General features: G+C 49.5%; 11 protein-coding genes across 11 annotated transcripts; 8 read left to right on the top strand and 3 right to left on the bottom strand.

Moving 5' to 3' along the window:
* Positions 1–430: 430 nt before the first annotated feature.
* FMAN_13783 (uncharacterized protein) lies at positions 431–1,261 on the bottom strand (the record flags this gene model as incomplete). The annotated part of the gene is made up of 1 exon (XM_041833295.1): positions 431–1,261. The coding sequence occupies one exon, from the start codon at positions 1,259–1,261 to the stop codon at positions 431–433; it is 831 nt and encodes a 276-aa protein (XP_041683673.1).
* Positions 1,262–2,021: 760 nt separating this feature from the next.
* Positions 2,022–3,746, top strand: FMAN_13784 (uncharacterized protein; the record flags this gene model as incomplete). Its single annotated transcript, XM_041833296.1, has 1 exon — positions 2,022–3,746. One exon carries the CDS (start codon positions 2,022–2,024, stop codon positions 3,744–3,746), a length of 1,725 nt encoding a protein of 574 aa, XP_041683674.1.
* Positions 3,747–3,857: 111 nt separating this feature from the next.
* On the bottom strand, positions 3,858–5,570 carry FMAN_13785 (uncharacterized protein; the record flags this gene model as incomplete). The annotated part of the gene is made up of 3 exons (XM_041833298.1): positions 3,858–4,599; positions 4,650–5,160; positions 5,216–5,570. 3 exons carry the CDS (start codon positions 5,568–5,570, stop codon positions 3,858–3,860), a joined length of 1,608 nt encoding a protein of 535 aa, XP_041683675.1.
* A 324-nt stretch (positions 5,571–5,894) lies between these two features.
* On the top strand, positions 5,895–9,242 carry FMAN_13786 (uncharacterized protein; the record flags this gene model as incomplete). Its single annotated transcript, XM_041833299.1, has 3 exons — positions 5,895–6,072; positions 6,117–6,303; positions 6,350–9,242. 3 exons carry the CDS (start codon positions 5,895–5,897, stop codon positions 9,240–9,242), a joined length of 3,258 nt encoding a protein of 1,085 aa, XP_041683676.1.
* A 619-nt stretch (positions 9,243–9,861) lies between these two features.
* Positions 9,862–10,839, top strand: FMAN_13787 (uncharacterized protein; the record flags this gene model as incomplete). Its single annotated transcript, XM_041833300.1, has 1 exon — positions 9,862–10,839. The coding sequence occupies one exon, from the start codon at positions 9,862–9,864 to the stop codon at positions 10,837–10,839; it is 978 nt and encodes a 325-aa protein (XP_041683677.1).
* Positions 10,840–11,401: 562 nt separating this feature from the next.
* Positions 11,402–12,415, top strand: FMAN_13788 (uncharacterized protein; the record flags this gene model as incomplete). Its single annotated transcript, XM_041833301.1, has 2 exons — positions 11,402–11,817; positions 11,872–12,415. 2 exons carry the CDS (start codon positions 11,402–11,404, stop codon positions 12,413–12,415), a joined length of 960 nt encoding a protein of 319 aa, XP_041683678.1.
* Positions 12,416–13,338: 923 nt separating this feature from the next.
* FMAN_13789 (putative sulfide:quinone oxidoreductase, mitochondrial precursor) lies at positions 13,339–14,673 on the top strand (the record flags this gene model as incomplete). Its single annotated transcript, XM_041833302.1, has 1 exon — positions 13,339–14,673. One exon carries the CDS (start codon positions 13,339–13,341, stop codon positions 14,671–14,673), a length of 1,335 nt encoding a protein of 444 aa, XP_041683679.1.
* A 358-nt stretch (positions 14,674–15,031) lies between these two features.
* FMAN_13790 (uncharacterized protein) lies at positions 15,032–15,649 on the top strand (the record flags this gene model as incomplete). The annotated part of the gene is made up of 1 exon (XM_041833303.1): positions 15,032–15,649. One exon carries the CDS (start codon positions 15,032–15,034, stop codon positions 15,647–15,649), a length of 618 nt encoding a protein of 205 aa, XP_041683680.1.
* Positions 15,650–16,660: 1,011 nt separating this feature from the next.
* Positions 16,661–17,433, top strand: FMAN_13791 (uncharacterized protein; the record flags this gene model as incomplete). The annotated part of the gene is made up of 2 exons (XM_041833304.1): positions 16,661–16,807; positions 16,855–17,433. 2 exons carry the CDS (start codon positions 16,661–16,663, stop codon positions 17,431–17,433), a joined length of 726 nt encoding a protein of 241 aa, XP_041683681.1.
* A 1,863-nt stretch (positions 17,434–19,296) lies between these two features.
* FMAN_13792 (uncharacterized protein) lies at positions 19,297–20,992 on the top strand (the record flags this gene model as incomplete). Its single annotated transcript, XM_041833305.1, has 4 exons — positions 19,297–19,495; positions 19,548–20,530; positions 20,589–20,726; positions 20,783–20,992. The coding sequence occupies 4 exons, from the start codon at positions 19,297–19,299 to the stop codon at positions 20,990–20,992; spliced, it is 1,530 nt and encodes a 509-aa protein (XP_041683682.1).
* Positions 20,993–21,209: 217 nt separating this feature from the next.
* FMAN_13793 (uncharacterized protein) lies at positions 21,210–22,347 on the bottom strand (the record flags this gene model as incomplete). The annotated part of the gene is made up of 2 exons (XM_041833306.1): positions 21,210–22,136; positions 22,201–22,347. The coding sequence occupies 2 exons, from the start codon at positions 22,345–22,347 to the stop codon at positions 21,210–21,212; spliced, it is 1,074 nt and encodes a 357-aa protein (XP_041683683.1).
* Positions 22,348–22,752: the final 405 nt, after the last annotated feature.

Here is a 22,752-nt window from a genome sequence, read left to right on the forward strand (position 1 = left end):
CTCAGCGATTCCTGGCTTGCTTCTTACGAACTGTCTGGGTAGACCGCCACATGAGTGAAGTCGCCAATCTCGACCCGGGATTCGTGCATGTCAAAACAGAATTCCTGACAGGGAACGCGGGCAGACCGCTAGTACCACGTCTAGGTAGTCATGATAGTAGATAGAATCTGCATTTCCAAGTCCAGCAACTGACGAGGTCGCCCGCCGACGCAAGTATCGGATCCTTGGTTCAGCATTCTATGGGATGGTTGGGATTGCATGCCGCAGTGCACCGTACCCTGCAGTAGGCAGATCTCCTACGCAACAACATGTCTTGTAGATGGGTATTGATTTGAAATGAAGACAATGAATTGATGGATATTGTGGAAGTTTATTCTACCTGATCCTTTATCGTTGAGTTCGAGCCTTGCATCCACGATGCAGATTTCTGTCAAGCAATCACACTCGTTTCGACATTTATTCCTATTCTATCAGGCCTCTGCAGCCCTTGTTTCTCCCAACTCTCCATCGCCTGCTCAAATAGCACCTCCTGTTCATCTTTAGCTGGCATCGGACTGACCTTTCCCCTTCTCGATCGACTCTCCATCGTCTCGGTGAGTCTAGCCTCCACATCTGTATCATTCATTACATCTTGCTCGAAAACGTAGGATCGCGTCTCACAGTTCTTCCATCCCGTCCCAGGGTTCAGCCATGAGTCTTCCCAATCATCGGTGAAATAGTGCAGGAAACCCCCATGTGTCACAAGAGCAACTTGAGGATCCGTATCGCCTTGCGCTATAAGCTGTTGGATCTGCTGTCGGATGAAGATACGGGCGTCGCGGGCGCGGGCTGCTATGGCGTTGCTTTCGGGACTGTAGCGAGTCCCTAAAGCTTTCACGTTCCAACCGTCCTTGACTAAAGAGAGGTCGACAGGCCAGTTGTTCTCGGCTACGACTTCACGAAGAACAGATGGATCTGTTCCAATATCGCACGGGTCATCAGAGGTTTCTTGCGCGTCAGGGATGGCAATGATCTGAGGGTAACACTTGCTACTGCCACGAAGGGCAGGTTGAAACACGAGATAGGCAGATTGGAGTGTTCGGCACAAGGGGGAAGCAAGGACAAGAGATATCTTTGACTGATCGGAGAAGGTGGTCTCTCGCAATGCCGTGTTCTGCTCTACACCCAAGGGAGTCAGGCGAGGATCAGGAAGAGTGTAGCATCCGGCACCAACATTGTGAAAGCCCTGTCCATGGCGGACGCAATGTATTAGTGGTGGCATTGGAAATGGAAGGTGAAGAAGAGGAAAGGCTTGTGTCAATGAGTGAATTTGTTGACAAGATCACAGGTCAAGACACAAATATATGCCAGCCTGGGATTGCGAGAAATACATCCTGTACGAGACTGCTGAATAATTCTAGATTTCTAATCAGATATCTTGATACCGGCAAATGTGGTATGAACATACCAAGTCGGTAATTAATTAGCTTTTTCCATATCGCGGACGAACCTTGAAGCAATCAAGATGCTGGTAGATTGCCCTGGGCTAACCCGACCTGGGCAGCCAAGGCTCCTGTCATGCATTAGCGTAGTATCCACTGCCGCCTTGCCGGTAAACTTTACATATCTCAGGGATTCGGATCGCAAGAAGGTGGTTTTCAAGTTCAATAGTTTATAATAATGGAAGCTGATAGGCTGTGGAGATATCCAAATCATTCTGGTTTGGTTAGTTGTTAGTAGGGAACGTGGCGATAACTGCTAAGAAGGACAGATACGACATCACCTCTTGATACGGCTACGCGAAACATGTACAGGCAAGCATGTGTCAGTATCTGGCTAACGCTTGGAGGCTGTAAGCGGTGGACTTAGGCTATTCTCAAGTCTCCATGGTCCGTAGATTCACATCTTTATACGTTATGATTACAAATGTGTAATACTTACGCTGGAAGAAATCGTTTAAGATTAGTTGCGCTCCTCTTTTCATAGTCTTGCTACTCCTCATACACATCTCTGTATATTCGGGGATCGATTCTTGACAGACAATGGCACAACCATTAATACCTTCATCACCAGTTCAGCGTTTTCCCAGCCATCCCTCGACAAAGCCAACTGTCCCGTCGAGAGGATGCAGCCCCAGGGCTCTAGCTCAAGGTGTTGGTCTTCCACCAAACAACAACCCGTCGCTGGATCTCCATGACACTACCGCATCATCATCCGTAGCCGACGAGTCCCTCCAAGCACGCATCGAACGTCTCGGCCGCGAACGACCTCCGATCTTTACAACCCGTTGGAGTGAGATAATCTTCGTCTTCAGCATCTCCATGTCTCAATTCCTCACGGAATACTTCGTCTCGGGCTTTACCGTCATCCTCCCAACTCTGATCAGAGAGCTCGACATCCCCCAAGCAGCCAGTGTGTGGCCAGCGACCGCTTTCTCCCTAGTCATCGCCAGCACCTTACTCGTCTTTGGCCGTCTGGGCGACATGTGGGGAGGTTATCCCGTCTTCATATGGGGTCTTGGCTGGCTTCTTGTCTGGAGTGTAATAGCCGGGTTCAGCATCAATCCGCTAATGCTCGATTTGTGTCGGGCTCTGCAGGGGCTAGGAGCTGCCGCTTTCTTGCCTACTGGAGTCATGCTTATGGGCTCCTTGTATCGTCCTGGCCCGCGAAAGAATCTCGTCTTTGCAGTATATGGTACTTCAGCTGTATTTGGCTTCTTCGGTGGCATTCTCATGGCTGGCATCGTAGGTCAATTCACCCGCTGGGGGTTTTACTTCTGGATCGGTGCCATCCTGACAGCAATCACGCTGTTGACTTCAGTCTTGTCCATTCCGCGGCCTCATTTAGAGGGTCAGGCCCCAAACAAGGTCGCAATGGACTACCCTGGCGCCATCACGATCGTCTCTGGCCTCACCCTAGTCGTGTTCTCCATCTTGCAATCAGCACATGCTCCTTCAGGTTGGAGGACGCCATATATTCCAATATGTTTCGGCCTTGGTGTCTTGTCACTTCTTGCCGCAGTCTACGTCGAAGTCCGCGTCGCCACTCATCCTCTTCTACCGGCTTCGATCTTCACCACTCCTTGCATGAGCCCTCTCCTGCTGGCCCTCTTTCTGCTCTACGGCACCTGGGGCATCTTCTCTGTATATGGCACACTATACTTCCAGAACATCATGTCCGCCAGTCCATTGCAGGTAGTAGCATGGTATGTGCCTCTCGGGGTCGCGGGCCTCATCTTCAGCATCATAGAGGGCTTTATCTTGCATTTAGTTCCAGGACGTGTGTTGTTGATCATTTCAGGTCTGGGCGCAGTAGGATCACAGCTTCTCATAGCTCTGATTCCACCAGGGGGAAGCTATTGGGCTTGGGTGTTTCCCGCCGTCATCTTCAGCACCATAGGAATCGATCTGTCCACAATCTTATCGACAGTTTTCGTGACGACGAGCTTTCCTACAGCACAGCAGGGACTGGCTGGTAGTGTCATTAATTCTGTGCTGCAGCTGGGTGTAGCCTTTGTGCTTGCTTTGACGGACATCATCCAATCAGCAACGGTAGATGAGGCAGGGTTAGCGAGGAGCTATAAAAACACATTTTGGTTTGGAGTTGGTGCTGCAGCTGCGAGCCTGTTGATTCTGGCACAATGGGGTAAAGTACCCAAGGCTAGTAGTGATTTGACCGCGGATGAGAGGGCCGAACTCATGGAAGAGGCAATCTCGGAACAGCGAAGAAGCCAAGGCGGCAATGGCAGTACTCTGAGGAACACGTGATGCCGCATGTACTTCTCCGCTCATAAATCGTTGAACAGTGGCCTATATAGTCCTAGTCGTAGGATCAAAGGTCTTTAGCCAGTATGGAGATTGTCTAGCATCACCTTACAATCATGCAATCAAGCAATCGGCGTCCAAGCTCCTCAGCCTTTTGATCCAATTCCAGTCTTCTTCCCCTCCGTAGAATTCGTCATCACTGCTCGTTGAGGGAATTTCTTTCTTCCCCTCACCCCAAATTGTTCGCAATGCTCCGAGAGCCTCTCTGGTAAACCCCCAAGGCTCTACTTTCCAGAGCTCTTGGAATCTTCTCTCTACCCAGGCACGACTCGTGAAGTCACGCGTTTCTAGGCCAGCGATGAATACGGGCCACGCTGTTGCTGTGAATAATGCATCTCCAGGGTGCAAATATGAAAGGTGAGTGATGATCTCGGCTGCTAGTACCTGTAGATCATCTGACAATACCGTACTGGGCCACAGAGCAAGAATAATGCGTGAGAGATAGACACACACAGCTGTCCTGTGTGCGCATGCAACCATAGTGCGATGGAGGAGATCGTCAACCGGCGAGCGTGGCTGTAAACTGGTGGCCCAGGCAGCTGGGTCAAAAGACTTGGCAGCGTCTAAGAGCCGCAGCATATCGTGAAGTCCCGGGTTAGTGGAGGTATCAGGAAACATGTAAAAGTTGTTTCTATTCAATATTTGAGCCCCTGCTTGTATCAAAGGGAGGAGAGCCGCCGGGAATGATGAGCAATGGTTCCCTTCTGCGTCCTGAAGCAGCGACATGGTAGTCATCGATAGCTCCCCACCTTGCGGTAGATAACAGTTCGCGAATGATGACCCAAGAAGATCATACCTAATCCTTGTAAACTCAAAAGCCATCAATAACCAGACAAGGATACTTACACCAAGCAATTTGACACTAACCACCTGCGAAGAGGACTGAAAGCGGTCCCTTTCCCCGAGCCAGATTCCACCAGTTTCTCTGTGATCATTCTTGCACCGTTGATGTGAAACACCCAGCTGCCTCGTCCAGAGTCAATGAGCTCGAATCCGATGAGGAGAAGCACCGCCGCCAGAATCGCATCAACATCCGCCGAAGCCATGCTTCCGAGAGCGGCGTTCAACAGACAAAGTGCCTGCTCCTTTGCCCTAAGTGCATCATGGAAAGCCTCCGGGTATGACATTGTATGGCCAACCGATAGATAGCCGACTAAGTTTGTGCTGTTCTGAGTCGAAGCCATCGTTGTGAAGATGCCTGATGGCTGTTGAGAAGCGTTCGACATATGCAAAGCCGAACTGGCAATGATGGCTTGCAGTAACATGGGCTGCTGGTGCGCTATTGGAATCAGCTGGCGGAATGAATTGTGTTTTGGGGTGTCATAGAGAACGAAGTCCTTGCAGACAACATTTGCAACTGTCACCAAAGAATATCAGCCTCGAAAGCAGCCAAGAGGACAGAATCAACCTACAATAATCCAGATATCTCCTCGATCGACAATCTAGATCTTGCATAAGCGGGTCCGTGAGCGAACGAGGAGAATTTGATTCTGAACTTGTGAATGAGGGCAGTCTTGAAGACAATAAACGAGCCCGTGGTGCCTGTAGAGTGGCGGTCGCATCTCCATTCTGGATCTTGCTCATGTTGTCGGATGTAACACCAACCAATTTCCCACGACTTGCCAGGCCTTTCTCCCATCGCAACAGAACGCCATAGCCAAGACAGCTTTGACCTCTACTGGTGCATTTCAGGCACTGCGGAATGGAGCGGTCACATTTCAAGCGGCCGCGCCTACAATTGTGGCATGATCCTGGCCGTGCACCCATAGCTTGGCTGAGTAGGAGAAAGGCGATGCAAAGAATAGTGGTACGTGGTACTGAGAAACCCTGCCCTGCTGCATAAAGGGGTCGTTATGCGCTGCGCTGCGCTGTGACGAAATGAGGCATCAGTGAACGGTCAACCGATAAGATAAGGAGAGATAAGATAGGTAAGTGCCTATGACGCGTTGACTCACGTGGACCCGACAGCCAGGACAGGCCAAGAATTGAAGTCCGTTGCCATAAGTCAAACGTATTAAAGACGGTAAATTGGATATCGCCCGAAAATCATTTTATCAACACCGAACGTGTCTTCTGTTCGAGTATCGTGAAATGGCGGATGCGAATTATTTTACCTGTACGCTTGGTGAAGCTGCAAAATTGAAGCGAAAGGACGACAAGGCCAAAACATGGACGACAGTGGTGGAGTTGATAGATGATCAGGCTGAGCAGAATCCTGATGCACCGGCTTTGGGTTTCGCGACATTTACGCATTTGAAGTCTACACAAGGTGAGCATCAACCTTGATGGCAGATACGTGGCTAACATGGGGAGTGTTCCGTCATCTCCTTACCTTTCGACATCTCTCAGACACATCAAAACATGCTGCCCAGATACTTTCGACTCATCTGCCGAAGGAGCCCAAATCCTTGAAAATAGGCCTTCTATCATCAAGTAGCACAGAATTTGTTTTGACATGGCTTGGTTTGATTCGCCTGGGTTATACTGTTTTGCTTCTTGCGTAAGTCACTGGCCTCAAGGGATGCGCAAATCTGACCATGTTGCAGCCCTCAATTGCCACCACCAGCGGTTCAGCATCTTTGCGAGACTCTAGAAATTAGACATGTTTTTGTTGACGACATTTACGAGTACAGAGCTCGCGGGCTCTCCGACGACATCGAGATCATCAGATTACCTTCATATACAGAGGACTCACCAGCAGATAATAATTCGGAACAAACCCCCGGTGTTTCTGAAACAGCTTACATATGTCACACTTCGGGGACATCGTCAGGGCTACCCAAACCGATCCCCCAAACGCAGTTCGGGGTGATGGGGGCACTGTACAGCTTCCCTAGGAAGAACAAACCAGCAACCTTTTCCACAACTCCCCTCTACCACGGAGGATTTCCAGATTGTCTAAGAGCTTGGACCAGCGGTGCTTCGATATGGTTCTTCCCCGAGGGACAGGCTCCCATCACCGGCGCCAATATCATCAGAGCTATCGAGTTTGCACGCGCGCACAGCCCAATACCCGTCAAATACTTCTCGTCTGTTCCATATGTGCTTCAGATGCTGGCTGAAGAGTATGGAGGCATCGAAATTCTTCACACAATGGACCTCGTTGGTGTCGGTGGTGCTGCTCTCCCACCGACCATAGGCGACAAGCTCGTGGACGAAGGCGTGAATCTTCTCTCGCGCATGGGAAGTGCAGAATGCGGATTTCTGATGTCTTCGCATAGGGATTACGTCAAAGACAAGGACTGGCAATTCCTCCGGGCCGTTGATGATCCAAAGCTTATTGAATTCGAAAATCGCGAGAATGGACTCTCAGAACTTGTTGTGAAGCCCGGCTGGCCTTTCTTGATCAAGAAGAATCGCGAGGATGGATCATACGCGACCTCTGACCTTTTTGAACCACATCCATCGATCCCAAATGCGTGGCGGTATCACAGTAGAGCTGATGCACAGATCACTCTTGCGAATGGAAAGAAGTTTGATCCTTCGCCTATCGAGGGGACCATACTGGCCTCTTCAAAACTGCTGCAGGATGTTCTCATCTTTGGAAGTGGAAGAGACTACGCTGGGGCACTTTTGTTCCCTTCTTCGAGCGACATCAGTGCGGATGAACTGATCGATTCAGTCTGGCCACATATCGATAAGTTGAACGCGGATAGTCAAACCCATACTCGAATTAACAAGACAATGCTGGTAGTTGTCCCCGTCAAGGAGGGGCAGAAGCCGCTGGAGAAGAGTAGCAAGGGGACTATTCTTCGTCGGCAAGCTGAAGAGAAGTACTCAGGTGAGATTGAAGGGGCTTACAGCAACACATCATCTTCGACGAAAGTTCCTCAAGAGGGGCTTCAAAAGGCGGTTCAAGATTGCTTCGAGAAGGTCCTCGGCCGGCAAGTCGAACCAGATCAAGACTTGTATCGTCAGGGCGTCGACTCGATCTCCTGCATACAAATCCGAAAGTTGCTCGAACAGACTTGTCTATCATCTGAATCTGAGGATGGCCGGCTTCCTCTGAACGTCATCTACGATCAAGGTACCGTCAATTCACTTGTTGAGTATTTGGAAAGAGCGAATTCAGACGGTAACGAACCGGACGTCGACCCCGATGAGTCAGAACTCAGCCTCATGCAAGCTCTTGCTGAGAAGTACAGCAAATTTGATCCAGCCTCGCATGATACCAGCAGTATAATTGAATCAGGAGCATCTTCTTCAAGTAGTGGTGCCAAAACTCAAGCACTGCAAAACCGCGAAGCATTGGAGGAAAAGAAACGGCTGGCCCAGATGGCTATGAAGATCGTCCAAGACCCTAATGATCGCCCCACGCGCGTGGTCCTCACCGGCGCGACTGGGTTCCTTGGGGCGCATATCCTTCACCTTCTCCGTGATGACCCAAAGGTTGACAGGATCTACTGTCTGCTCCGAGCCGATGGTCCATTCGCGGCCCAGAAACGAGTCTCTGAGGGCCTCTTCCAGCGATTTCTGCCACCTCTAGAATCACGCCAGGGTAAAGTCGTCTGTCTTCCCTGCGATTTAACACAAAGAGACCTTGGACTCTCCGAAGAGCAGCTTCGGGAGATTTCGACGAGTGCTACGAAGATCATTCACTCAGCTTGGGCGGTCAACTTTAGTCTTCGACTCAACTCTTTCGAGGATCAAATCTCGAGTACTAAGAATTTGATCAACCTCGCTGTGGAGGCTGATGCACAATTCATTTTTGTCAGCTCCATTGCAGCGGTGAGCGACTCTACTGCTCGACTGATTCCTGAAAAGCTCTCCCAGGATCCTAAACAGGCTTCACCACTGGGCTACTCACGCTCCAAGTGGGTGGCAGAACAGATTTGTGATGCAGCGAACAAGAAACACGACTCTCCTTTGGCCTCAATTGTTCGGGTCGGTCAACTTTGCAGCAATGAAACTGGAGTCTGGAATACCACTGAGGCATATCCTCTACTGCTCTCAACATCTAGGATCACAGGATGTCTGCCTGATCTTCCAAAAGAAATGCTCAATTGGCTTCCAGTCGAGCAGGCTGCCCAAGCCGTCGTCGAGATTGCATCTCCAACCTCCAATGGTTCGGGGACACCTGTCTTCCATGTCTTGAACCCACATACTACGCCGACCTGGAAAGACATGCTGGGCTGGTTAGCTGCCAGTAACGAGGGTCCCGAATTTGAGATCGTCTCATCGTCGGAATGGCTTGAGCGATTGGAGAAGGCGTTGAGCGACGACAGTGCCAATCATCCGTCACAAGCTCTCCTAGGTCTCTGGAAGCAGTCATATTCCAAGGACATTAACAATGGCAGTTCAAGGGAAGATCAGCAGAGTTCCTTTTTTGATGTTGCTCAAACACAGAAGGTCTCTGCTTTAATACGGGACGTTAAGCCACTGACTCGCGAGAGACTGATCAAGACTTGGAAGTGGGTGAACGAGAACATTAAGGGCTGAGCGTTCTTTACCATTTTGAATGCTAGATAGCAGAATTGAATATCAGCAATAAACAAATCAAACTGCATGCCTGGAGAGTATAAGGCAGGTAGCCCATCCATCAAGAATTTTGCAAACCTGACTTAAGTGCGAGGTGCCAAAAGTAACTAGTTTAAGGTCAACCACGCTGACACAAGATTTGCTCAGATTATTTTGTCATCTTGCAGAGACGTCCTCCAAGTGGCACCATCGGCGAGTTGTCTGGCTCATGATTCGCTACGTCCCTTGGCCCGCTGATCTCGCCAGTCACGACGATGGAATGTCTCCGACGACGATATTACCATCCACGATATGTTCGAACTCTTCGTCCACTTCGAACTGTTAAGCAATTTCCCTCAAAAATCTCACCGACATAAATCTCTCCGCGATGACACTAACTTCCGTCACCAAGTCAAACATCGCGAGCCCCGCTCGGCGGTCAGCCTGCGAAGGCTGTAGTACGTCACATACTCTCATTCTGTACCAGTGATGAAGCCTAACAGGTTTAGGGCAAAGAAAGTCAAGATGCGATGGTGGAAAACCTTCATGTCGAAGATGCTCTAGCTTAGGCCTTGACTGTCACTACTCGGTCAAGAAACAGATGGGCAGACCTGCAAAACGTCGACAAGCTTTGGCTGCAGCACTCCCTTGTCCAGCTGTTCAAGATGACACGCCCTTCTTGTCCCTTTTATCACCTCAATCAATGGTCGAAACTCTCAGTCATGTTGACTGGAACGCCTGTGCAGATCCAAGCTTCATGCCTGACTTGAGCTCTGAGATACTGAGCGAACTTCAGCTTGAGTTGGGCAAAGTTGCCGACTGCTCACGTCCGGCGCAAGAACTCCCATCGAGCTCCACTACTACTCCGCCGCTTGATTCCTCAACTTCAAATGCTACTTCGGCAGCTACAGTGTCGCCCATCCCGCAAACATCGTCACGGTCATGTTCTTGTCTAGCAACTTTCTATCTCGCAGTAGATGATCTCTGCAAGAACGAAAGGCTCTCCTTTCCGTCAGGCCTTCCTTTTCTTCGCAAAACGATCTCTACTGCCAGCCAAATTGCTCATTGCGAGATCTGTCCAACCAGCCATCTCTCTGCCATGCAGAATATTCAACTTCTGGGAACTCTTCTCATGTCAGTGGGGCAGCAATACGGGGTCATTCTGGAGTCCATAGACAAAGATGCCAAGACATCAAAAGAGAAAGATGAGCTGAAGTGTCTCCAGTTCAGCGAAGTCGGTGTTCAGTATTCTGAAGAGGCTCCAAGTTACAGCCTAGGACTAAGCCCTGCGGATTGGGCGGAACTGGCCAAAAAAGCTGTGAAAGCTGAGGTTTATGGAAACGGGAGGGAGGAAGAGTGTTTGTGGAGTGTCTTAAACTATCTTGAAAAACGGCAGGCTCAGTGGCATGCAGTGCCGCCGCATCAAGATTGTCCTCACCAGTACCACCAGTTGGAAGAGGAGCCATTTTGCATAAAGATACTTCACAAGGCGAAAGAGTCAATAGAGGCTCTAAAGTGGAAGTGTCGTGAACTCTATGGTCCGGATAAACCTGATGCTGGTTCAGTTTCCCTTCTCTAACGCACCTGAATAATCAGTCGCCCTACGGCGATTTTACTTTCTTTCATGGAAGCTCTCTGATATTCTCATTCTCGATCTCACGTTGGTTTGATTACGTGGTCGTCCCATAGGAAGGCAGTTGGTGCTGAGATCGAGAAGCATGAGCAGGCATTGCAAGAATACATCCTTCAGCCTGAATCAGCTTCCATCATTGGTTGTCAATAGCTTATCTAAAGGGGTTATGTGAAGCCTATAAGCTGGTTAATGGCGTCAGATCTGGTTGCCTAAACCTCATTTTCCGTAATCTGTAAACATAATGGATGAGTCTCACATCATCACATGAAGCGCTAAGATTCCTCCGTCAGAAAGTCGACGCTTGGTATCTAGCACCGACTCCCTATAGGTCTTATGTAGCCCAATGATAGAGTCAGAAACTGTCCATCCGAGTCAAAATTATCCGCTTATCTCTGCTGGCGGCCCAACGTATATAGCCTTCCCGCATTCCGTCTCCATTTCTCCTCCATTTCTTCTCCATTCTCCACCGAATATGACTTTAGCTTGAGCCTAAACATCCTGTCCAAAGATGCCTCAATTCGTCAGCACACAGTGCCTCGAGCCTCATTTCCTTCGCAATGTCCTAGATGTTCTGATCATTGGGACGCGGACGCCTGGTCTCTCTGCGGCCATGGCTCTTGGTCGTGCGCGAAGGAGTGCCATCGTTTTCGATGTCGACGATTGTGGAGGCAGACTCCATGAGACTTCAAGCCAAAGGATCTCAAAATCGGTCCAGGAAGAGACTGTAGCTGAGATCAAAGCCAAATTCAAGACAATCATGTTTGGCCGCGCAACAGCTGCGTCTGTTCGCAAGAAGGGCATGATCTTCGAAGTGGAAGACGTTACAGGTCAGTGTTGGAAGGGAAGAAAGGTGATATTGGCCATGGCTAGCCGCGATAGTCTTCCAGATATCCCAGGATACGAAGAAGCTTGGGGGAAGAACATGTAAGCCCCATCTTGGAGGATTATAAAACCACCGAATTTTGACTCATTGGACAGTTTCGATGTTTCGCAATGCCTCGATATTAGTAAAAGGGCTACTCCGCATGCTGCTGTGCTCGTCACATCCGACTCTTCGAGTTCTATTGAGGCAGCGGTGCTGTCGGCTCATCTCACCCGGCAGTTCAGTCCCGATATAACATTCCTTACCAACGGCCTTTCACATGTTGAGTACCATCCGCACATAATAGGGGCAAACAACGCTGGCTTCAAAATAGATAACAGGCCCATCACATCATTGGAGAGTTCGAAAACTTCGGTCGTTGTCCAGTTCGCCGATGGGGCAGAATCAGTGTACGGCTTGCTTGCGCATAAGCCCAGAACGGTTATCAACGGGCCCTTTTCAGAACAATTAGATCTGGAAATGACATCTGAAGGGAGAATTTTAGTAGAAAATGAGTTTCAAGAGACAAGCACGCGTGGGATTTTCGCGGTTGGTGACAGTGCCAGCTTTCTCAACGAAGAGAGCGCTGGGGCTAGTGCTGGATGGGTGGCTGGGGTTGGTGCAAACTTGCAAATTGCCGAGGATGATATGATTATGTAGTTTAGATTTGTCTCGAATATAGGAGGAAGCACATTAGAAGAAGTCGCCGATTCTTTCGACTGGTATATGGTGATCCATGTTGACACCTGTTTACGATCCCCGTCATCGGGGACTAGATTTTGGTCGCCGAACGCTTGTGAACAACAGGCCTCATATCATAGCCGAGGCCAAATACTGACATGATTATGCATATTCAAGTATTAGACGCCGATGTACATGTTTCATGGACAGAAATGCTAGATTATGCAATTGGTAGGCATTGCGTTTCATTAATGTTACCTAGTTTAGGGTAATTCGGCTTGTTGCAGTGTCATGCTACCCTTCCGTTGTGTACATAGGTATATAGAATAAACTTGGAACCTTCGGGAAGGGTAGTTAGTGTCTGGTGAGTTTAGGGTTCATCACACATTGTTTTACCAATTATTCTACGTGATCTTTATCCCCTGAATTCCATATGAAGCTTTAAGGCTCGCCCCACGATTGAGTTCTGGTGTCTCGGAACGCAGAAGCAGGACCCATCTCATTTTCATTGCCGATATATGTCTATGGCAATTGAAGCCCCCCCTATACGGAGTAATATCCAATCATGCTATTAGTCTTCAGCTGTCGCAGCTTCTGACCGGAAGTCGCCGTTCCAAAGAGCGCAGTTGGGACATCGGGCTCTAATTTCGGACCATCGGCGGCAATCACTTTATCCCTGAATCACGCAATTGAAACTTATCCTCGGCTGGTTAGTTCCCGTCCCGGACAAACAATAACCCGCCCCTATCAGAACCCAAAACAGAAAAGCGCTGCACGCTAGTGGGTACGTACAGTACGTCACTTCAATTGTACTTTTTCTGGCGTGTTCACTCTTGAGCTTGAGCTTTTTCTCGCATTCGACTTCACTCTCTTCCTTTTGAAGAAAAACACAAAAACTCAAAATGCTTTCAAGTCGCGTGACACTGGCAGTTCGATCTGCGGCCCTTGGCCAGTCTCGGAGGGGTCTCGCTACCGCTGCGGCCGTGACAGCTGCTAACCGAAGTCACAAGGTCGTCGTTATTGGAGGAGGCTCTGCTGGTCTCGCGATCAGCCATCAACTTCTCCGAAGCGGCCGATTCGCCAGTGAGGACATCGCTGTTGTCGACCCTGCTCAGTGGCATCATTACCAGCCTGGATGGACACTCGTCGGTGCTGGACTCAAGACCAAGGAGGAATTGAAGATATCCATGCCTGAGCTCATCGACCCCAAGCTCAAGTTCTACAACGTCAGCGTCGATGCTCTCACTCCTGAGGACAACAGCATCACTCTTGGAACTGGCGACAAGGTCAACTATGAGCACCTCGTTGTTGCACCTGGCATCAAGATCAACTACGACAGCATCAAGGGCCTCCCCGAAGCTCTCGCCGAGCGCAACGGTCCTGTCTCTTCCATCTACGGCTACGACTACTGCGACAAGGTCTTCCCCAACATTCAGCGCCTCCAGAAGGGTAACGCCATCTTCACCCAACCCGCCGGCGTCATCAAGTGCGCCGGTGCTCCCCAGAAGTCCATGTGGCTTGCCCTCGACCACTGGAAGCAGACCGGCCTTTATGACCCCAAGAACCCCTCCGGCTCTCCTATCAAGATCACCTTCGCCACCGGTCTTCCCGTCATGTTCGGTGTTCCCAAGTACAGCGCCGAGCTAGAGAAGCTGCGACAAGAGCGTGGTGTCGAGGGTCTTTTCCAGCATGATCTTGTTGCGATTGAGGGCAACAACGCTGTCTTTGCCAACGGTCAGGACAAGGTCACTAAGCCGTTTGACTTCCTGCACGTCGTTCCCAAGATGGGACCTCATGCATTCGTCAAGAAGAGCGCTCTTGCAAACGAGGCTGGCTACGTTGACGTCAACGACAACACCCTCCGCCACAACAAGTTCGCCAACGTCTGGTCTGCAGGCGATGCTTCAAGCCTTCCTACCTCCAAGACCGCCGCCGCCGTAACCTCCGAGGCGCCCGTTCTCGTCAGCAACCTCCTCCGCGCCATCGATGGCCAAGAGCCCGAGCCTGCCTATGATGGCTACACCTCATGCCCCCTCCTCACAGAATACGGCAAGGTGATGCTGGCCGAGTTTAAGTATGGTGGCGTTCCAAAGGAGACTTTCGGAGATATTCTCGGGATCGACCAAGCCGTTCCCCGCCGCTCGTTCTACCACTTGAAGAAGGACTTCTTCCCCTGGGTTTATAAGAACTACATGGTCAAGGGAACATGGGGAGGACCCAAAGGCTGGATTAAATAGACAAAAGTTTGAACTTGCTGTATGTTAGACTTGTACCATTTGGGAGATTGTATACCCACGGAGGAACTGGAATAAAAGCTGCAAAATAATGACACCAACGACGCATGGCTTGGCCGCTGTGATGACGGTTTGTTCGTTCTTGGCTAATCGACAGACATGGTGGCATCGAGCCCTCGGCCAAACACGAGAGAAGCTCAATCGCTCTAACTAGAGCGCCATCCTCATTTTGGGAAACTCGTCCTGCCCCGGACGGTACACACTCAAAATAAAGTCTCGCCTCCCCGGTATCGACAAGCATATTGACTTCTGTTCACAGTATTCTTTTGGCTCCCAGCCGCCCAGCTTTCCCACGCCCCGAATGTCGTACAATCTCTCACCACACGCTGCTGTAAGCCGTGAGTCCTATTTATGGACCAAAAGGGCAGACTTTCGTCTTGACACTAAAGCGCGCAAACTTTACCGCGAAATTGTATGCTTGGATCACAGTCTCCAGAATCTCAGGCCTCAACTAGACATCAACACACGCGATCTCGAGAAAATAGGCTTCTACAGCACAAAAGCCAAACTCAGCTGGTTCGGATCGCTGCGTCGACGAATAAACGAGCGGTTGGATCAACAGAAACAACGCGATCGTCAAATTGATCAGATACGCACCCAACTCCTAGTAGTCCAGATTCCATTGGATAAGAAGAAAATAGCCAGGAGAGAGGCGAGGCTAGCCAAGCTTCGGGCAAAATTTGAACCGAGGATCCAGTGGAAGAGTCAGGAGGCTCAGCAGGATTACCAGAAATGGATCATTGAAGCGAGGAGACGCGAATATGCGATGAGAAAATGGAAGATGGAGCAGAAGAAGAGAGACAGGGAAAAGTGGGAGGATGAATGGGAGGGCAAGTGGCAGGAGTTTCTATTGAGCAACGGAGCCAAGACAAAGGTTTCCAGAGGACACCCTGAACTGTGGGGTTCTTTGCTTCTGTAGATGGATTTCTATGGCTCGCGGTTCTGGCGGTTTGGTGCAATTGGAGGTTGTTTGGTGTTTATCGACAGACATGGAAGCACAACATCACGATAAGATTTTGGAGGATTAATGTGATATGACTGGGAAACAGCTTTGATTGTTCTGATTCTGAATTTCTCATTTATTTGCTTCTTACTTTTTTCTTTATTTCTTCACCCCTTTTTGCTCCTATTTTGCATGGCCATCTTTGCCTCTCGAGTCGACCATGGGATAACGACTTTCATTATCGCAGGATTCCCGTTATCCTTTGTCTACTCATGAAAATCGGATACTATGTCTACGATGATGGACTAAGCCTGGGGTTGATTTGGTTCGTTTTCATAATGTTTAATATCTCAACTGAGGTTTATATCACAATCTTTTTAACCCTCAATATCCCCCCAACGAGTCACTGACCTCACCTCAAGAACCTCAGGAGGGGGCGAGATGAACTTCCTTTGATATGAAAAGCCGTGTGTTCGTCGACGCGTGATTTCGTATTGCATAACATCTCCCTCGTCGGACCTCCGCTGAGTCAATAATACAAAGAGGAGGCCAGAGAGGAATAATGTGGATAAAGGCTTGTTAGGTGTAACCTACAAGACCCGAGCCAAACATGCTAAACGCGGTGCTAGAGTGTAAGTCTATGAGAGGTAGAATCGCAAGATTTACATTGAAACTTTGGGCAGATCAGGCAGTGCGAAATATGATAGGCTTTCACGCTTTGTGCCGCAGTGAGGGGTACGCGTATAAAGTTTACTTTGGACTTGAAACAGACAAGTGGCTTAAGTCGAGTAATAAAATTGTGTCAATTTGTATTCTTTGCATTTGTGTTGGGGCTGAAGCCTCTTTCTATCTCTCAACCTTATCACAGGTAGGGCTTGTAGAAGCACAAACTCGGTCGAGTTCTTTAAGTACCTGGAGAGCCCAGAGAGCCCACCACTACCCCTCACTACTAAAGATTTTCTACGGCTTCAGAATCACTCACTCATGATGGACTTTATTGACTACTACGAAATATTGAATCTGCATCACACAGCAGATGAGAATGAGATCAAGACGGCTTATCGGCAACTGGCTAAGACGACACATCCAGATAAGAATCAAGAGAATAACCAAGCCACTCAGAATTTTCAAAAGGTTAGTATTGGTCAACTTACCTAGCGTTTATACTAAGTAATTGGAAGCTCAACGAAGCATACTCTACACTATCAGACACACGAAAACGTCGAGTTTATGATCTAAAGTACGAACGGCAAACAGGATCATATGCACCTCAGTTTTCCAGCATACATAGAACAAACACATCCACGAATGAGAATACTGCACCTAACCCCGGGTTCAGTGACACGCATTTCGAGGGGCCAGTCCAAAATGACCCACGGGAAAAACTGCTCTTGAAGATATGGGAAGCGGATGGGTTCATTGAGCAGTTCAAATCTTGTGCAAAAAGCACCGAGAAGAAAGCAAGACGCCAGAGGCGAATGGTAGAGGAGAAAAAAGAGGTCCTACAATTTGTCGAAGAAAAAATCTCAAGTGCGGAGGTCGAAATGAAAAGAAAATATGAATACGGGGCTGGGCCGTCAAATTTGGAACGTACAAGAGAATACCGTCGGATTCGAATGCAAATGGACTACAAGACTCGTATAGAGGCTGAGCTCAAGGAGGAAGGAGAAAAGCTTGCGCTTCTCGAAAGGCAGCTTCAGGAGTTTAGCAGTCGACTCTCTTACTGGAAACAGAAGAGGGATGCTTTTGATCGCAATTGAGAATGCATGCGAATCTGATCTACTCGGCACGTTCGGGCGGACATGCAATACCGTGCGACGTGGAATGAAGAAGAAAAAGGAAGCTTCCCCGGATGTACAGCCTAGTACGGGGGAGAAAAGGACAGAGTGGTTAGCAAGGACCTACAAGCTTGTTAGGAGAGAGTGCAGCACAAGGTAGCAACAGGGCATTGTGAACTTAAAAGTGCCAGGAGGCTCTGGAAAAACATGCTCTGATGAGAGATGCAGGATAGATGCTTCGCCTGTACATGTACTCAGAACACCACATGAGTGAAAGCCGGGACTGAATGTAAAGTAGCAGCCGCAGGGTTCTCATTAAACTGTGAATTATATGCAAAACGTCTCCGTTAAAAATATGTACATGAAGCATCCCAGTTCTCTCGAATATCGTAGCAGGGGAGATTTCGGCCTCAGTGCGTTCTTGGAGCCTCGATCATAAAGGAGGAGTCAAAACAGAAGGCATATCTCAGAGTAACTACAAGAAAAAACCCATGACAACGAATATCACTGCTATGGAGCCTAGGATACCCCGTCGGTAGTGCCCAGCTTCCGCAACTACAACTTCCGGCACTGCAGGCCATTGCTGCTGGCCGGGGAAGAAGACTGTGAAGGCACCGCATATGGCTTTGCGTGTCCACCGCTAGGAAACTTATTCTTCCCGCACTCGATTGATTCTGGCTGGGGCTGGTACTCTCGATACGAGCACCAGCGATAGGCGTGGCATCTCGGAGCGACGTAGTGACTGTTCTAACAGGTCCCAGTATCGCATGATATGCACCTCGGGTGGGAACAAAAGCATTGGTCGAGCCTTCTGATGCATGAGCATCATTTTTGGCTGGCTCTGTAACGGTAGCAGCAAGCGTTGCAAGGCATAACGTAAGTGGCCCATCTCGACAGCGGAACGGGAGGATGGGCACAATGGATGCAAGGCTGCTCATATGACGAGGTAGCACAGTATTTGGTGACAGTCATGGTTCAAGAGTTGTTTGGGTCGACTATTGTGTAAGTGACTGTCGTAACGTGGTCTCGACCAGTGCCTGTCCCAGCCTTGTAACAGATTCGATCATTGTCTCAACCGACTGAGGGATGAGAGATTAAGTTACAACACCCGTGACAGTGGCTACTTGCCTAGAAGAAAAGGCTTCTGTGGGAATGACTGTGACGCCATCTTGCGTGGTGACTGGAGCCTCAATCTCCGTGCTGGTCTCACCGGGCGAAGGAGGCTCGCCATCCAGAGCGTACAAGGTCAAGAGGTCTTGCCTATGTCAAGAATGGCTACCGTAGCCTTGTCGTAAATGATAGCCCGTTCAGCTGTTGACTTAGCTGGCTGCAACGGTGCATCGGGATTGGCGTCCACAACCCGATCGTCGATGCAGGCTGTGTCATGGGTATCCAGGATTGCATCCATTTTCTCTCGGTGGGCCCTGTCGGCCGAGCTTCTCATAGCTCAAACAAGATGCTGGCTAAAGCTAAGCTAACAATAATGGACGAGCTTCATTCGTGCGTTCAACATGCGCTTCCCGTTCATCGGACCGCCCACTTGCACAGCCCGAACTTCGGCCGAGACGTAGATCTTCCCCAGAATTGAGGCAAGGAACTCTGGGGTTGCGGGGTAGATAAGTTCGGAGACCTCGGGGGACAACAGACGAGATGCTGACACTTGATCTTGGGCTGACAGAACATACCCCACGTCATTGGACACAACCATTACTCTTCAAGCCTCGGGAATACAAATCGGCAAGTCTCATCTGGCGGAAGTGCGCTATAAAACCTCGACGAGTCCAGATTCAAGAGTAACCTCGTTCTCAACGACCTCCTGCCTCTTGACACTGGCGACACCTCGAGATGACCTCTCCAATCGCAGTGTTTGCTATCCCGGCAGTGCTTTTAGCACTCCTCTTGCGGTTCGTCGTGCAATCTTTCCGCTCACCACTCCGAACTGTCCCGGGACCTACCCTCGCCCGGTTCACAGATGGCTGGTACTTCTGGAAAGTCTGGAAAGGCTCATTCCAAGATGTAAACCTGGATCTACATAAGAAATACGGTATATTCACCCGCCGCTTTGCTTACAACACCCACTAAATGCTCTGCCGTAGGGACGATTGTACGATATGGGCCTAACCGATATAGTTTCAACGATCCTGAGGCAGCCAAGACAATCTACGGTCTGGGCACTCACTTCCCAAAGTCATCGTGGTACTCAGCCTGGTCGAGTCCTGGCGCATGGGCCATCTTCAGCGATCAGTCTGTCAAACGTCACAACCAGAACCGAAAGTTATATCAAGCGACATACGCAATGTCGTCACTTGTGCACTATGAACCCTTTGTCGACGATTGTGCCGACATCTTTACTCAACGTCTCTCCGAGATGTCCAGCAGCGTGACTCATCTACCTGTTGACATGCGACACTGGTTCCAGTGCTACGCATTCGATGTCATCGGTCTGATCACATATGCAAAGCGCTTCGGCTTCCTAGACAGTGGAGACGATGTTGGTAATGTCATCGGTGCTTTGGAGGACCATTTGGGTTATGCGACCCTGGTTGGCATTTTCCCAAGTCTGCATAAGTACCTCTTCAAGATCAGGAACTGGCTAGCCGGAGGGAAGGGAACAGGACGAGCATACATCTTGAATTTTACAAACGAGAGGATTCGTCAAGCTCAGGTGGCCCCCAAGCCCGTGGCCGCAGAGAGTGAAGTCACCATGGAAGACTTTCTCACCAAGTTCCTGGCCAAACATGCTGCCTCACCGGATGTCTTCACTCAGTATCACGTTCTCATGGGATGCACGTCTAATATGGTCGCGGGCTCTGATACTACTGCCATCAGTCTTTCAGCTGTTCTGTACTATTTGCTGAAGAACCCGCATTGCTTACAGAAGTTGAGGGCCGAGATCGACGACCTTACAGCACGGGGAGAACTGTCAAAGTCCCCCACCTTTAAGGAAAGCCAGCAGATGGTCTATTTCCAAGCTGTGATCAAGGAGGCGCTACGAATGCATCCCGCTACGGGTCTCCCACTCGAGAGAGTCGTCCCCGAGGGCGGCGCAACAATATGCGGACGATTCTTCCCAGAAGGAGTAAGCTCATTATGATAAAGCTGGGATAGTTTGAGCTCGCTGCTGACGAATGATACAGACTATTGTTGGTATCAACACATGGGTAGCGCACCGTGATACTCGGGTGTTTGGCCAAGATGCCAATTCTTTCAACCCGGACAGATGGCTCACTACGGAGAGTGATAGACTCTCCATGATGAACCGTTACTATATGCCTGTAGGACTCCCTCGGCTTAAACGTTTGATCATTTCGCTGACGAAAGACCATTTTAGTTCGGACTCGGCTCACGGAACTGTATCGGCCGACATGTCTCAATGCTCGAGATGTCAAAGCTGATCCCACGAATTATCCGCGATTTTGACTTCAGCCTTGATTCATCGTTAAAGCACCAGAACTGGCATACTCAGAGCTATTGGTTCGTCAAGCCGTTGGACTTTAAAGTGCGCATTCAATCACGCCTTTCGGAGAAGCAGAGGGCATGAAGGAAGCGGCGAAATTGGAATGGTTATAGTTGTTTCCCAGGGAAAACAAACATATACAGTAACGAGATCAATGCTCCTTCACTCAGTTCTGACTCAAAATCATCGAGGCATTCAAGACTAACTTGTTTCAAATCAACACAAAGAGACGTACATGTTGCGAGCAACCTGTGAACTTAGGAATACGCTTGCTAGATAATGGCTATTGGCGAAGATGTCTTCAAGAAGTTTCACTGGTCAGTTTCTCTGACAGCTCCCAAAGCTTCTCCGCCTCCTCATCAGACTCAGCCTTAGGATGCGCACCGCTGCAGATCTGACAATCTTCCAAGAATACACCGTAGTTCTCTTTTCCCTCTCGCTTCTCACCTGGCCCAAGTTTGGGATCCAGCGCCGCAACAACAGTGGTTGACCCCCCGGCCTGAAGTGTCTTGTACTTCACCCCCCTCTGATTTCCTACCTTGACAATTGCTTCGCGAGCTTCAGCCGGCATATGTCTGCTGAGTTCTGTCTCAATCCATCCTGGAAAGACTGCTAGAGACAGGATTCCGTAACGCTCGTACCATCGCTTGTTTGCGCCAATGCTGAAGAGTACGTTTGCGACTTTGCTCTGGTTATACGCCGCCAGAGGAATGTAGCTCAGCTCTTCCACATTAGGAGATCCCCATGCTCTATGCACTTCATAGTTGGGCCTCTCTTCTTCCGGTAGGTCCTTGTTCTTCTTCTCAAAGCTGATGTCACTCCATCTCATGTACGCCCATTTTGGCGAACCGCTGGACACGTTGATGATGCGAGTTGCGCCCTTAGGACTCTCCTCAGCGGCCTTGACAAGCTTTGGGAAAATGAGGCTGGTGAAGAGAAAGTGGCCGATATGATTGGTCGCAAAATGCATCTCGATCCTCTCCGGACTATACGTGTGTTCTGGGAGGAACGCCACTCCGGCATTGTTAATGAGCAGGTCGATCTTTGGAATGTCATCTCGAACAAGAAGTTCCGCAGCAGCGGCGCGAACTGACTGCTGGCTTGAGAGGTCGAACTGGAGGACGACGTAGTTGACCTGAGGGTATAGACTCTGCATTGCGTCAACGCTTTCTTGGAGCTTGGTACGGGAGCGACCGGTGATAATGAGATGCGACGGCCCCTGTGATGCCTGTAGCATGCTCTTTGTTAGATTGCCATGGATTCATGAATCGAAAGCCATATTTCTGGCGTACCATAGCTTCGGCTGTTGAGTAACCGATCCCACCTCGGTTCACTCCAGTGACCAACACTACCTTACCAGAAACTTGGGCAGAGAAGGCTTGGGCGACCTCGAGACCCTCTGTTTCACCATTGAACTGAGAAAATGTTGTTGCCGTCATCCTTGCGAGTAATGGGTAATGGTAATGAGCCGAGTACGAATGGACAGTCTGAGATTCTTACGTGAAATATTCAACTCCTATATCCTTTCTAACCCGGGAGCCCTTTAATTTATAACTCAAAAAGTGGCATGAAACTCGGTGATCGTCATGGATCCCGCTTATTGTTATGATTCATTCTGAGACTTTCGGAGAATAGATACCATCAACATGGATTTAAGCGGAGTTAAGCGATTCAGGCCCAGGATTTCGGGGGAGCGACACCCAATTCCGTTGATCAATTCCAAGGCACAACTTCAAGTCAGGTTTATATTACCCAGAATTTTAGGCTTTCGGTGACATCGTGTCCGTTGATTCCGGATTGTCGATAGGGCTGATCCCGTGGGACCGAACTGTGAACTGTCTTGT

This window comes from Fusarium mangiferae (assembly GCF_900044065.1).
Source record: "Fusarium mangiferae strain MRC7560 genome assembly, contig: FMAN_scaffold007, whole genome shotgun sequence".
Lineage (NCBI taxonomy): Eukaryota > Fungi > Ascomycota > Sordariomycetes > Hypocreales > Nectriaceae > Fusarium > Fusarium mangiferae.